Here is a 13926-nt window from a genome sequence, read left to right on the forward strand (position 1 = left end):
CGTACTTGTAAAAACTGGTGTTAAGACTAAAGTTCCTAGCAAAATGTTACGCTTCGAGTACAGGTTGACTTCAATTCTGCAATTACAATATGCCCACTAAACTAATTATTTTAATTAGTGTAATTTTTCATTATTCATAGTGACGATTACCAGGGAAATTCTAATGTCCACAACAGCTATACAGAATTGGTCGGCAAAAAATATGTTATATGGAATCCTTCATATTTAATAATCAAAGACAGTTATGGAAACATATCATATTCCCCCTAGAACATATGAAAGCCATAAATTCTACGCTAAAGAAAAAAAGTAGCATCTGACATGTAGCTTGGCCCTTTTTCACAACTTATCATGCAGATACATGTAGGAATAATGCCGGAGCTTGCTGCTAGCGTGAGAAGTTTTAGGTAATTCTTGTATCATATAATGTAGTAATACAGTTTTGTTGAGTTGACTTAATACCATTTTATTGCTTAATTCAATATCATCAGGAGGTCCCAGCCAGAGGCAATGCACTTCTATGGGCACGCATCAGACGAGTGGCCTCAGATGGTGCGGGCACAAGCACCTAAGCTGCCCAGTGAAGCTCGGACAGCTGGCAAGAAAGGCACTGAGGACTGGGCTACGCCAGAAGTGGGAAATGGCATTTTAGCCATATTTCATTTTACAAAGTCAATGACAGTACTACCATGACCAAAACAAAGAACATGCAAACAGTTTACCTGCGGCAGAGTTCAAACTAAGGTGCTTGATGAAGCTTTCCTGCAACCGCTGCACTACCTTTTCCATTTCTGATCGAAAATTCTGAATACGGACCACTTCCGCAAGTTCATCATCGGTAAGTGAAATTTTAGGCTTGGTTTCCTTTGCTGAAAATAAAGCAAACACAAAACATAACTCTACAGCATAGCTTGTAGAAAAGTGTGGTTTTTCAATCTAAGTTGATCACTTTTCATTTGTTCAAAAATACAGATAATTTTCCTTTATGCACGAGTCTTCACCAAATACTGCAGTTATAATTTGACCCACTAGAGGAATCACAATTTAACAGTGATTAGAAAAGTCTTGCTTTGTACAGCAGGTTTTCTATAATGCTATTAGTGCTTTACTTAGTGAAAATAATTTCACAGTGATTCACATGTTAAAAGTGCTCCTGTAAAGCTTGTGTTGATAGAGCTCTCTCTATCAACACAATAAAAGCTCTATCAACACAATACATGATGGTCAAAAATTTATAGGACAAGAACCCATCACGTTTGCACATGTTACACCTTTTCAATGCTGAAAACATAGATTGAGCCGTCAAGTGCTTCCTAAAAATACCAGCATGCGGCTAAGTATCTTTCAACATTGAATACAGTAATTTCAACAAGGCTGTTAGACATGAAATGGATAATCACAAGCCAATCTGGCTTTGTTGGGTTAAAACTGTGAAACAAAAATATTGCAAGACACTCGATTTTATTCATTGGTCAAGAGCCACGAATGGATTAATCAACTCCGGGCTGTCCAGAAGGCCCACGATGCGGCGGTGAGGCTTGGCCTTCCCGTCCCAACGTGGGGGCGGCCCGCAGTCTTGCCCCTATAAAAACGGGGTGAAGATTCTTCCGGACCTAAATAAATTTTACCACCACCACCACTCGATTTCCCACATGCTCTAGTGCATTGGGGCAATATATAACTGAACTCATTACAGTGGCTGTGGTATTCTGATACTGAACACAATGTTGTGGGTTCAATTCCCAGCTAATGCTACCACATCCTGATGAAGGGAAAATGCAGAAACGTGCCGTTAGTGTACTGCTCATGTCCTAGGCCACTAGAAATACCAAAGTGGGCTATAACATGACTAGGTGATCGGAGTGTTTGAGCATGTCTTTTTGTATAGCTTCAATATCACAATGTAGAAAAATACTGTTATCGTGTCGATGATTGAAACCCTGAGGTGTTCAAAATTAATACAGAGCATCTATTACGGCACCTCCCCTAGTCATTTATCTTGTTTTGGGACCTTAAACACGATAATTTAATTTTTAGTGCCATTAACATTGCAAGAACACTAACCCCACTTTGGTGTGCTGCTATCTAACCGCTATTGCATGATAATTTGGGCCACTGTGCATGTGCTGATTCTTGGCCCCGGAAAGGGTGTGCACCCAGACAAGCAGGACAAGAGCATTCAGTGGCGCTGTGTACGTACCACTGAATTAAAATTTACAGTCACTTTAGCATGCGCCAAAGAGGGTGAAGGCGAAAGCCTGTGTGCTCAAGACACATTCATTAAATTACTTGACATTGTCAGATGAATGCATTGTTAATCCTATTACTTTTTCGTTCCGACCGAAGGTTGAGGGTTTGCGTGCCTTAGTTGACGCTACCTTAATTAATTGTGCCTTAACTAACCTCGCCATAATTAACACCAATGGTCGTGGGCTTGAATGCATTAATTAACTCCATATTAATTAACTGTACCTTAATTAACTTTGCCTTAATGCCAGAGGTGGTGGGTTTGACTCCCACCGAAGGTCAAGGGTTCCGAGTGCCCCCCTGAATTAACTTTATCTTAATTAAAACAAGATGACGACGGTGACCTGCACACCATCAAAATTGTTCCATGAGTGTTGCTTGCTTGACCCACGCACCATCGGAACAGTTGCATGAGCGTTGCTTGCTTACTCATAGAAGACGATGATGAAGGTGACCCGCACACCATCGCAATTGTTGCATGAGCATTTGCATATAGGTAAGACACGATGCGGGTCGGTGTGGTAAGTGAACTACAACATCGAGTCGTCATTGTGTACGATTTCACTTCGACAACACGGTTTTCGCTCAAGGATGTCAAAGGTCGACTGAACGATAAGACATGCAAGGCTTTCGCCTTAATAAACAACTTGGGCCACTGAGTATATGGCCATTCTTGGCCAATGCGTGAATGGGTGTGCACCTGATAGACAAGCAGGGCTACAGGCAAGAAGTCGGCAACAGAAGTAGCCGAGCGTGGAAAAAGAATTGAAGTAAACAAACTGGCACTTGAGTGCGCATTGAGCGAATTTAGTTCTTCTTGCCTCTTGTCCTGCTTGAGCATGCACTGCACAAGGAGCTTTGAGTTACAGAGAAGTGAAGCCAGCAAAAGAAAATTCAAGTCGGCTATACAGAAGTGAGTAAAAGTGAATTCCATTTGAATAACTTTGTACAAACATATCCGTCATTAGCATGTTGTTTTACATAACATATGCATTTAAAGTTTGCAGAAACATCAAAGAAAGCTTTGCTTAACATCGATTCCCACGTAAGCGAGGGATCCATGCAATTGGTAACAAAAACGAAGCAATGGAACTCTCAGAATGACCACTACATATTGTAATTAAAGGTGTCTTCAGCAACACGGTGTAGTTGCTACAGTGCTTGAACCGCATTAATGTCAACAGTCATGGTGAGATGGGCTTTGCCAGAATTCTTTAACATATAAGTGAGGATGCAAATATGTAAGTCACCCCCCCCCCCCCCCCTACTTATGAAATGCTACAAAAACACTAAACAACACAGAAGCAAATACACAGAACATGTGCTCTGTGTCCTCCGTTATTATGCAGTGCTTCACAAATTATAGATTCTTGACAGCCTCCCCTGCCACTACCAACTAGCAGGACAAGATCTAAATGAATTCATAATGCCCAATGCTATGCAAGCTTCAAACCACAAAGCAAGACAAAAGGAACAGTATTTTGTTGTGTGCAAAACCTTCATGTACATAATGAACTCTGCCCACCACACAACTTGTCAGACATAAATATGATCACAACCATAAAAATAATGATAGTCTGGCTACGTAGATAAGAGGAACTGAAGTCACACTGTTAGCGATCTAACCCACACCACAGTTTGACTAAGTGTACTCTAGTAATAAAGAAAAGCAAAAGAAGTTCAATGGCATGAAACTATTTCTTCGTGTCTAATTGGTACAGTGGACTCCAATTGCAGAAGTGGCACATCAAGCATTACAATATTTAGCATGGGCCTACTTTTTCCTTCAGCAATTCTAGGAGGCACAACATTTGTTATAGTGAACAAAAAAATTTATTCAAGTGTGCAAAAACTGTCCTGAGCAAGAAAAACAAATGCCACAGCATTTTACATGAACCTTCATTTCAATTAGCTACTTCAAGTAGTCTGTAGACCTGCCGAGCCCATCAGCTTTCTAAGGCACTGAAACGGTTTGCTGGGAAACTAAAAAATATTCCACTGTGCTGCTTTTAATGTAAGAGACAATGCAAGAGTGCAAGGTCAGCCACACAGGCAGGCAGACAATGTACCTTAAGCACAGCAGCTGCTATCAGATTTTGCCTTTTCTGCTCTGCAAACCCCTGCTTGAGCACCTAAGACAAGTTCAATGTGCTTTGTATATGAGCACAAAAACATTCAACTTTATCAAATAACAAATGAATATTCTAATATTCAGGAATAGTACATATATTTTGGTTAGCTTTGGAATTACAAGCGTTGACATATGAATGGCTGAAAAGCAAATTTGAAGCACAGAGGCAGTAAACCCTTGCAGAAGTACATTAGGGCTGCACCAGGAAGAATCTACGATAACACAGAATTCAGCCAGGCCCATTTTGGAAGTTGTAATTTATCACTTATAGTCAGGGGCTGCATAACAGGGGGAATGTGAGGGAGGGCACCCCCATAGGTTTCATTGCAGGGCGGCACTGCCCCACCCAGCGTCTGAGGGCCAACCCCCCTCAAATATAGTGCATTAAGCCTTGGTTTCACAATAAGAAAAAAAAAAGTTTGTGTAGGTGAAATTAGTCCGGTTCCTGCCCCCGCACTCAAAATACACTTCAGGAGCCCCTGGTTATAGAACTAACATGTACAAAAGAAACTAGTTGCTCTCATCTCAGAACCACCTGTAAATTATTCTGACACTATCACTTTTCACGAGGCTCCCTACTTCTCAAGCAAATACTTACACCAGGAGTAGACGCGGAAAGTTGCTGTATAGCAACTTTCCGAAAGTTACATAGTCGGTGACAATCTAAAAATTACAAACAAGCTCCACCCAGAAAAAACACATTGTACCTATCCTTCACCTCTGAAAGAGAACCGAGCCAGCAGGAGGTCCACTGACAATTATACACAAATTATATGCAACCAATAAGGTTAGTTCATTTCCCTGACGCCAAGTAGTATTGCGTGTTTAAAATAGCGCTTTTTTCTGTACAGATCTGGCTGTGTCACAGGTTTCAAGATGAAACATAAATGTCTAGGGCAAATTTTATAGTTGATCTTGATATCACGGCTCAACTAAAGATAATATTTTAGCTTGAAGCAACGAGATTTTATTTTCCAGTTAGACCAGCATTTACATAAGCAGGGCAAATTCATTAACTCTTTCGCTGCCGCACCTATAGAAATCGATCAATTTGATTGACAGTTTTTCTACGCTTTGTTAAACATTTTCTTTGGAATTCTTCTGCTAGCAACATCATGCAGCGTCTGAATGACGACTGAACTTACTATTTGTCAGATTTGACCATTTTTGGAAGATTGGGGAGTGTGTAAAACTAAAACTTCGACTGGGAGTATCGGATGCAAACTTTGCACTTTGGTCGACTCTGCAACATAATTTTTAAATGACAGCAGCACTGAGGACACAGAAGCTTCTCTCGGGTTATCGATATTCCAATCCAACATATAGGCTGTTTTAACTGATGTCTCAAACAATGGTGCATACTCATAAGTGCGTGTTATTTTGATAATTGTGTTCGACTAATATCAAGTGCAACTTTATTTTCCCCACCGTGGGTTGCTTTTATTCATAAGCGCTTAAACAGTGTATGTACAATTATGAGCAATCCTCATCGCGGGGGGGGGGAGTTTCACTCACACAATAGCACGCAGTCAATTTCAGACCGACCTTTGACCGAAGCTTGACTAGCTGTCTAATCTCTCATACTTTGAATGCTGCCTGTGCAAATGCCCTTATTCATTACTGTACAGTATTGTGCAACACTCCACATTACTGTACAGCCCTGTACAGGAACTGAACAAAGCATGTGGAGGCTCCAGCGCTAGTTGAATGCACACTAGACCGCCTTGCTTCCCTAGAAAGTCGGAGCTACTCCTGGTCTCACCTGCGAAAGAAGCACGCATCCGACTCGCCCACTATCAACATACAACTGGAGGGACACATCATCGTTCCGTCTCAGAGCGTAAAGATATTGAGAATGGTTTTCCAGTCAGATCGCACCAACACAATATTAATTAACAAGCTTAAGAATACAACAGCCCAAGTTACCCACATGATCCGGCGAATAACAAACGAGACAAGAGGCATGGGGGAGGCAGACACGCGTCGGCTTATCCAAGCCTTCGTCGTGTCTCGTATAACTTACGCTATTCTATACGCACTAGTCAATGCAACAGAATTCAAGAAAATGAACACAATGATCAGAAAGGCATATAAGCAGGCGATGGGCCTGCCAATCAGTACGTCCACAGAACGCCTACGACTAGGAGTGCACAACATGGCCGAGGAGCTGATCGAGGCACATTTGTCCAGCCAGCGAACAAGGTTGGCGGTTATGGAAGCGGAGAGGTCCATCCTCTTACGCCTGGGGTTGTCTGCCCCGGTCAGCCATCCGCCGCTTCAGACTGTGAGCTTACCCCATGCCATCCGGAGCAACATCACCGTACCTTGTCTAACTCGCAACATGCACCCAATGCACCACGCACAGCGAAGGGAGGCCCAGGCCATACACAAGCAATATGGGAGTCAACCCTCTACAGCGTACACAGATGCAGGGTCTTAGCCAAGATGTGCAGCCACAACAGCCACCGTAATCGTCAACAAAGAACATCGGAGCAGCATTTCGCTCACCCGAAACAATCCCCTCCAAGCCAAAGAAGTAGCCATAGCCCTCGCGCTCTCCCAAACAGAGGTTGAAGTCATACTGACCGACTCCCCCCCCCAACAGGCGTGCCGCAACTTCGCTAGCGGCAGAATTCATGCCACTTCGCTCAAGATCATCTATCAAAAGCCGCCAACGAGATCAGTCATGATCACCTGGGCTCATTCCTGGCAACGAGGTCGCCAACCGCGTGGCTCGAGATTTGAACCACCGAGCCGATGCCGAGGAATCTGAACCCGAGCGCATGCACCCTCTAGTCTCGTACCAAAACATCACACAACACTACAAGCTAACCCGCAGAACATACGCACCCCCATGCAAATCACTACCTAGAGAGCAGGAGCGATTCCTCCAAGCTCTACAGGTTAATACATTCCCCCACCCAACCAGAAATCACCTCATAGCCCCTACAAAATTCTCTCCGCTATGCCGCTTCTGCGCAGAGCCCGGGTCCCTCAGGCACATAGTAGGGGGTTGTAGACAGGCACCACTAAATTCTCTGAACCCTTATCACACCAACGAGCTTTGGGAGAGAGCCTTGGCCAGCTCCGACCTCAAGGATCAGCAACGGCTAATTGCGAGGGCCCAGGACGCGGCCCGAGCTCAAGGCATTCTGGAATGAGGACGCCTCTCCAAAGCTGCATTTACCCAATAAAGATGTTTATTCTCTCTCTCCCTAGAAAAGCTGATCGAACGAAATATTCAAGTATGAGGAAGCTTCTGCATGCTCCGTGACCTAACAAGCATTGCTTCGCGAGCCTAAATAATGCAGTAACAAACAAACCAGCTGCCTGCGGCAATGAGTAAAAACAAGTGCTCCCTGCAGAAAAGGAACTTACCTTTCTCACATATGCAAAGCTACTGCTTTCCCACATAGCATGGGCATCACTATGTCTAGTATTAACACCAATAAATCTTCATAATTGTTTTGCATGATCTGACTTACAAAAGTTGGCAACTAGGAGTCAGGTGCATATTTTGTATATTTCAGGTTTTTTGTACTCTCAGCACTTATACTAAAAATAGCTAATTATTACTTTCAATCAGGTTCTTTGAGGTGCTTCTTCAAAGTTTCATATAAGAATTCTCAAAAATTGTCTGAGCAATTAATACTGCTATACATCCATTCAAAACACCAGTTATCAGGCTATCATTTTATGTATAGTAGTACAGGTTGCGACTACTACTTCTTGAAATAAGATGTTGAAACATAAAAGCACCGAAAACAAGCACACTTCTAGCGTTCACAAAAGAGTTCAGCTGTGAGCGGACTCCAGCTGGCTTGTCTCTTTCAGAGATGATGCAGTTTTTGTGGGTGGAGCTTGCTTGTATTCTTAGGTTGTCACTGACTATACGTATCTGTAGTGTACCGATAGTTATGTGGCTTAGTACACCTGTTGCTTTTACTGTTAGTTTCTGCATTGTTCATTCTTGACTAAGAAGGTGAGCTCTGCAGCTTGCCCTAGTGCTCCATATCACAAACCTCATAGCGCCCTGGAAATTTTTGACCAACCACTCTGCCTTTCTTTGAATAAACATTCTCTCTTTCTTGCTTCACTTACTTTATTAAAGTACCGCGGTGTATTTATGAGTGATGCCAAGTACACAACTTAAAGCTGTGCATGTGAATTATAAACATGTACAATTAACAGCCATTTCTACTAATGGCCTTATAGAAGAGCTTTCCTCTGCAACGGGCTCATATGTGCACTTAAATATGGTTTTCCCAACTGTTGTACAAGCCAACATTAAGCTCCACAAAATCTGTTTTATTTGTGGTGCAGTTCCTTAGCTGACCTCTTAAATTCAATATTTAATGTTTTCCACTTATAGGAGCAGGACTGTTTCAGTGTTTTTATGTTTGCTTATTAGTCTCATTTATTCAAATTAAATTCAATATCAATCTGTGCTTTAATAGGCATGGCAAAAAAAAAAAAATACTTATCCTACACCCCTACATCTGTATTTAAATTGCAAAAAAAATTTTTAAAGAAGAAATTGCTTGCAAAAAATGATGTCCTATGAAAGAATATATCCAGCACATGAATTACGGATTTCAAAAATGATGCGTGTCATAAACACTATCTACGGCTTCCTTGGAAGCTTCCATGAATGTACACTATAAAAGTGTTACACCTTTAAGATAAAATTTTGTCCCATAACAATAGCTGTCAATTATCAGAGCATCTTATTTCTCTAACGCTGTGTGCCAGCTACTTCCCCATCAAGTGCTAAACATATTTAACGTATTCTTCACTGGAAAGCCCCATGCATACAAAAGGAAAATAAACACCAAAGCAAATGATGACTATTGTCATCACTCATGGGACAAAATTACGCTCTAAAGTTTATAGAGATAATGTTCATTTGTAGAGAACAGCAGAAAGCTTGAGTCAGCCTGGTGTTGACTACTTAGCCAGCTACTCGGCACTTAAGGATGGGGAAACGGAAGGTATGTGGGTATGACACAACTATGAGGACCGAAAGTAGCGCGAGAATAATAATAATAATAATAATAATAATAATAATAATAATAATAATAATAATAATAATAATCCATAGGACTTATTCATATCCTCAAGTCCAGATCTGTGGCTCATAAGAACCTTTCAGAGAGGGGTCGGTCGAGAAAAGCCACGAAGAAGGTGACACATTAACGTACAGTCTGTTTTACACTCAAGGGAAAACTCGAAGCACCTTGCAAGGCGCTCCGAGTTTTCCCCTAAGTGTGAAACAGACTGTACATGTAAGAATCAACTTTTTAAAAAATGCTTTTTTTTTTTTTTTACGGTTACAGAGACTTCTAAAGTAGGTCCCCCACAATCACAGCCACAAACTAGGTTTATGACACATTTCCAGATTTGCTTCCAAGAAATGTTAATTACATATAACCTGTTTGCAAGTGTTATAATCATGGTACATGTCAGGATTTTCATGTAAGGCACCGAGTATCACGACTGACTGCACTTTTCTCAAAATTCAAAGAGTTTCCTTTTTAATATTTGGAGTACAGCATGGACACTTGCAACTACACGTGATACGCGGTGCATGCGAACATGCAAGCAGAGTTCAATATACCAGAGTGCTTAGGTCGATTTGCTCCTTTCGCATAACGGCAGTAGCTGATAATAAGAGGTTGCCTTTGTGCACTGTGAAGCACGGGCTGGTGGAGTACTGGCTGATTCAGCGTTGTCACAAGGGCACCGCATGCTGGCAGAACGCTGCGAAGCCTGCCCATAAGTTGCAGTTGGTACCTCAGTGCCATGCTGCAACGATAAACAATAACAATATAAAACAAAAAGCTGGTCAATCATGCTTTAACCAGTTTTGTTTTCAATTCACTTCCTTACAGCGATTCATTTTTCGTACTCTCCACACAAAGTAATGGACTAGCTGCTTTGGAGAGGCGGTTTTGGCGACGTTTATTCCTGTCACCACTCACGCAACATCATAAACAAAATGGTAGTAAGCTATCTCATCTCTTTGAGGCAGCAAGGCTTCTGAGAAAAGTTATATATTACAACTGCAAGCACAGTACACACAAGCTCCAAAGAAACCACCCGAAAGTAAGCATTTACGCACATGTTTACGCACGTGCTCTCGGCACTCACGAAGCGAGTTACACGAACGACACCGTCCCCTGCCGTCACTCTGTTGTCACACGAATACGCGTTATACAAGCAGTGACGCTGAATCGACCTTCCATTTATTAAGTAATGAGAGAAATTAGAAAAGCTGCAACACGATTGTGCGTATGATGTTGAAAAACCTGACAGTTATTTTGAAACTAAAGTTGACCAAAAATAGCCTTTACGAAGACGACGCCATCTCGCGACACTGTCGAATGAGCGCGTAAAATCTCCGATGGTCATGGCTGCGAACGCTGAGGCGCTGTGGCATTGGGTGCTAAAGTGGATTGTGTAGTTGTGGCTTTGTCCTGGCGTAAGGTGTTTATGTACCACCACCGACTGAATGATGGAGATGTGAGAAATGCAGCAAGATTGAGAGCTAGCGTCTAGACTCACAAGTGGCGACCTTCACCTCGACGGACGGCATGTTTTGTAAGCCAACTGCGTGATGAGGAGGGGCATCCCTTTGCCGGTCGGAAGCGTTCTAGCTGTTATTGACAGATACCTCGCGTGGACGCTAGAAGCCACGTTTGATATATTCCCGTTGCGTATCGCATGCAAAACGTAGTGTTCTTGTCTACTTTGGCATTAACGAGCTATTTCAGCCTGTGTTGTACACTCTATGTTGGTGTATATTCTTGTTTACAGTTCGCTCAAGTGCACAATCGACCGCCTTTCGTTCGCTCATGTTTCTTTTCTATGTTGCGCAGGGTAAGCAGGCGGTAAAAGGAGCGCCGTGAATTTCCTGCCGAACGTTGGACATGTGGGAATCACTGCCTTACTCGTTGCTCCTGCGCGTCCTGTCGCATCTTTCGGCGAACGACATATGCCGTTGCGGCTGCGTGTGCGCATCTTGGTCACTGGCAGCCGATGATGAGTTGCTGTGGCGGAGGAAGTTTCAGCAGGACTGGAAAATTGACCGGAACATTCCTGTTCTGGAGGGAGCCCGCTGGAAGTCCGAGTATCGCCGCTTGTACTACGAAGCGCCCGTTGTCGAAGCCGAAGTACTGGTTGAGCACAGCCATCAGGTCCTGCACGTGAGCTTCTCGCACGACGGCACCTGTTTCGCCAGTTGCTCCAAAGACGGCCACGTGAAGCTCTGGAGTGCCTCATACCCGGCGACAGTGATTTACTCGAGGAATATGCGTGAGCTGAGCTGGAATTACACACAGTTCTCGCAGTTCAACGAGTCTGACACGCTGCTACTTGTGTCTGGTGTGCACTTTGGAACGCACACAGCTTCAGGAGAGATCGCCGTCTTCAACCTGAAGGAAAACTTTATCCTGCAGTGCAGAGTTTTCAACAAGCCCTATGATATCTTTGGGACGTGGTATACTGACCACTACCTCTCTCAGGGAAGTTGCACTTCCTTGGACACATGTTATCCTGCTCAGATGTCTGGCTGAATAAGGCCTGGCAGGAGAGTGAATCTGAAAAGAAGCCTATTGTAAAAAAGCTGTTCAGATTTTTCAACACAAATGCCAGCTCAGTGCGCACTATTCTTGTTGCCAACTGCGAGCCGCCACACATCCATGGTAGTCCTGTATCTGACCCATGGACATCACAAGATGATGATGACACAGATGAGGACAGTGCTGATGCTGATGATCCCCTGGACCCACGTGAAAAATTGCTCATATTCACCACTGGGTCTTTGACCTATGCACCACATCAAGTGGGTTTCAAGCGCATCAAGCCTTTTCGGTTTGCTGAGCCAGAAAAAGAGCCCCCTTCATTGCTCCAACGCATTGCCAGGCAGCAGGAAGCAAGACACGAGCCACCTGATCCAGTTGAGCAGACTTTTGACGCAGTTGATCATCTTGTGGATCTGCATGGTCACATAATTGGCATGGGACTGTCACCTGACCATCGATTTCTGTATATAAATAGCAGGCCTTGGCCTAAGAACTATGTTATTGAGCAGCCACTGTCACCGCCTCCTATTGCACAAGAGATTGACATTCATGTCATAGACCTGACCACCATGGAAGAAGTTGGCAACTTGTTGCGTTCCCATCGTGCATACACCCCTAACGATGAGTGCTTTTTCATCTTTCTTGATGTGAGTGAAAAGTATGTGGCTAGTGGTGCTGAAGACAGGAAGGGCTACTTGTGGGACCGGCACTATGCTGTCTGCTTAGCCAAGCTTCCCCATGATGACGTCGTGAATGCTGTGGCATTTAATCCCAAGGATCCAGAGATGCTTGTGACTGCAAGTGATGATTTCACACTCAAAGTCTGGAGGTCACGAGCAAAAGTTCAGGAGCTTGGGTTGTTGCCTAGAGACCATGTGGAAAACTCATCATGATGGTGCTTCAAGCAAATCTGGTGCGCGAAGCAGGGCCCAGTGCTTCTTCAAAGGGGTGGGAAACAGCTTGAAAAATAAATGGTGTGCGTTGGTGTTCACTACTTATTTGTACTATATCTGATTTAACGTGTTTTGTCAGTCAACAGTGTTCATAGTTATGCATGCTAAAAGAGTGTGGACATAGTCCTCTAATGTCTACCTACTTGACGTGAAACTTGCTTATTGGTTGTGTGGCACCAACAGAGCAACAGTGATGTAAAAACCTTCTTTCTGGGATTTTACGTGCCAGAACCAGTTCTGATTATGAGGCACGCTGTAGCGGAGGGCTCCGGATCTACCTGGGGTTCTTTAGCATGCACTACAATGCAAGAACACAGGTGTTTTTGCATTTCACCTCCATCGAAATGCAGCCGCCACGGCCGCGATTCGATCCCACGCCGTTGTGCTCAGCAGCGCAACGCCTTAGCTAACCGAGCCAAGCACTTTCATATGTGCTTTAATCGCTCACCCGTATACAGGGTGCCAAGACTCAAAAGGTAACTAGTGTGTGCTTGCTGCGCTTGGGAGGTACTCATCCCTCTAGAAAAAAAAAAAAAAAAAAACATTAGACAAGTGATCTTTAAATAATGCAGGAAATGAAATAATGACAATGAACTATGTGAACAGTGTACTCTCATTCTTTCAGTGCGCCAGCTGTGTGACGAGGGGGGCGGCGCATCTGTTAGCGGTTGGAGCCGTTCGAGCCGTTATTGACAGAGACGCCTCGCATGGATGCTAGAAGCCACATTTGATCACTTCCTGTTGTGCATCTGATCCAAAACAGAAATTGATCAAACTGTCGCTAGTGTTGTACTAATGGTGTTGTATGTTGTAACAGGATCCGCTCATCCTTTGGACATCCTCAACGCATCCCCGAGTATCTCGACTAAAACGTCCGCATGGAGCACATCCTCAGTGTGTAGCCTTTGGGATTAATTTTGAATCTGGGGTTGCGAGTAGGACTACAAACAGAACTACATCACAGTGCCACTGTGTTACAGCTATTTATCATACATAATGGCATACGAACTGA

At 43.5% G+C, this 13926-nt stretch overlaps 2 protein-coding genes across 4 annotated transcripts in view; one reads left to right on the forward strand and one right to left on the reverse strand.

Moving 5' to 3' along the window:
- The window catches only part of LOC119436729 (ribosome-recycling factor, mitochondrial-like), a 44902-nt gene extending 34248 nt beyond the window's left edge, over nucleotides 1-10654 (reverse strand). For 2 of the 3 annotated variants that reach the window (XM_049659875.1, XM_049659874.1), the window contains exons 1-3: nucleotides 10500-10654; nucleotides 9996-10183; nucleotides 723-869 (exon numbers count right to left, since the gene is read on the reverse strand). In XM_049659875.1, the coding sequence (XP_049515832.1) occupies nucleotides 723-869; nucleotides 9996-10182 (334 nt within the window). In that variant the 5' untranslated portion in view covers nucleotide 10183; nucleotides 10500-10654. The other variant, XM_037703708.2, reaches the window with a different exon arrangement.
- A 117-nt stretch (nucleotides 10655-10771) lies between these two features.
- LOC119436728 (F-box/WD repeat-containing protein 5-like) lies at nucleotides 10772-12955 on the forward strand. The gene is given in 3 exon segments (XM_049659868.1): nucleotides 10772-10900; nucleotides 11257-11890; nucleotides 11893-12955. Coding segments are annotated over 2 exon segments (1545 nt in total). The 5' UTR covers nucleotides 10772-10900; nucleotides 11257-11307; the 3' UTR covers nucleotides 12855-12955.
- The last annotated feature ends 971 nt before the right edge of the window (nucleotides 12956-13926 follow it).

This window comes from Dermacentor silvarum, chromosome 1, assembly GCF_013339745.2.
Source record: "Dermacentor silvarum isolate Dsil-2018 chromosome 1, BIME_Dsil_1.4, whole genome shotgun sequence".
Classification (NCBI taxonomy): Eukaryota; Metazoa; Arthropoda; class Arachnida; order Ixodida; family Ixodidae; genus Dermacentor; species Dermacentor silvarum.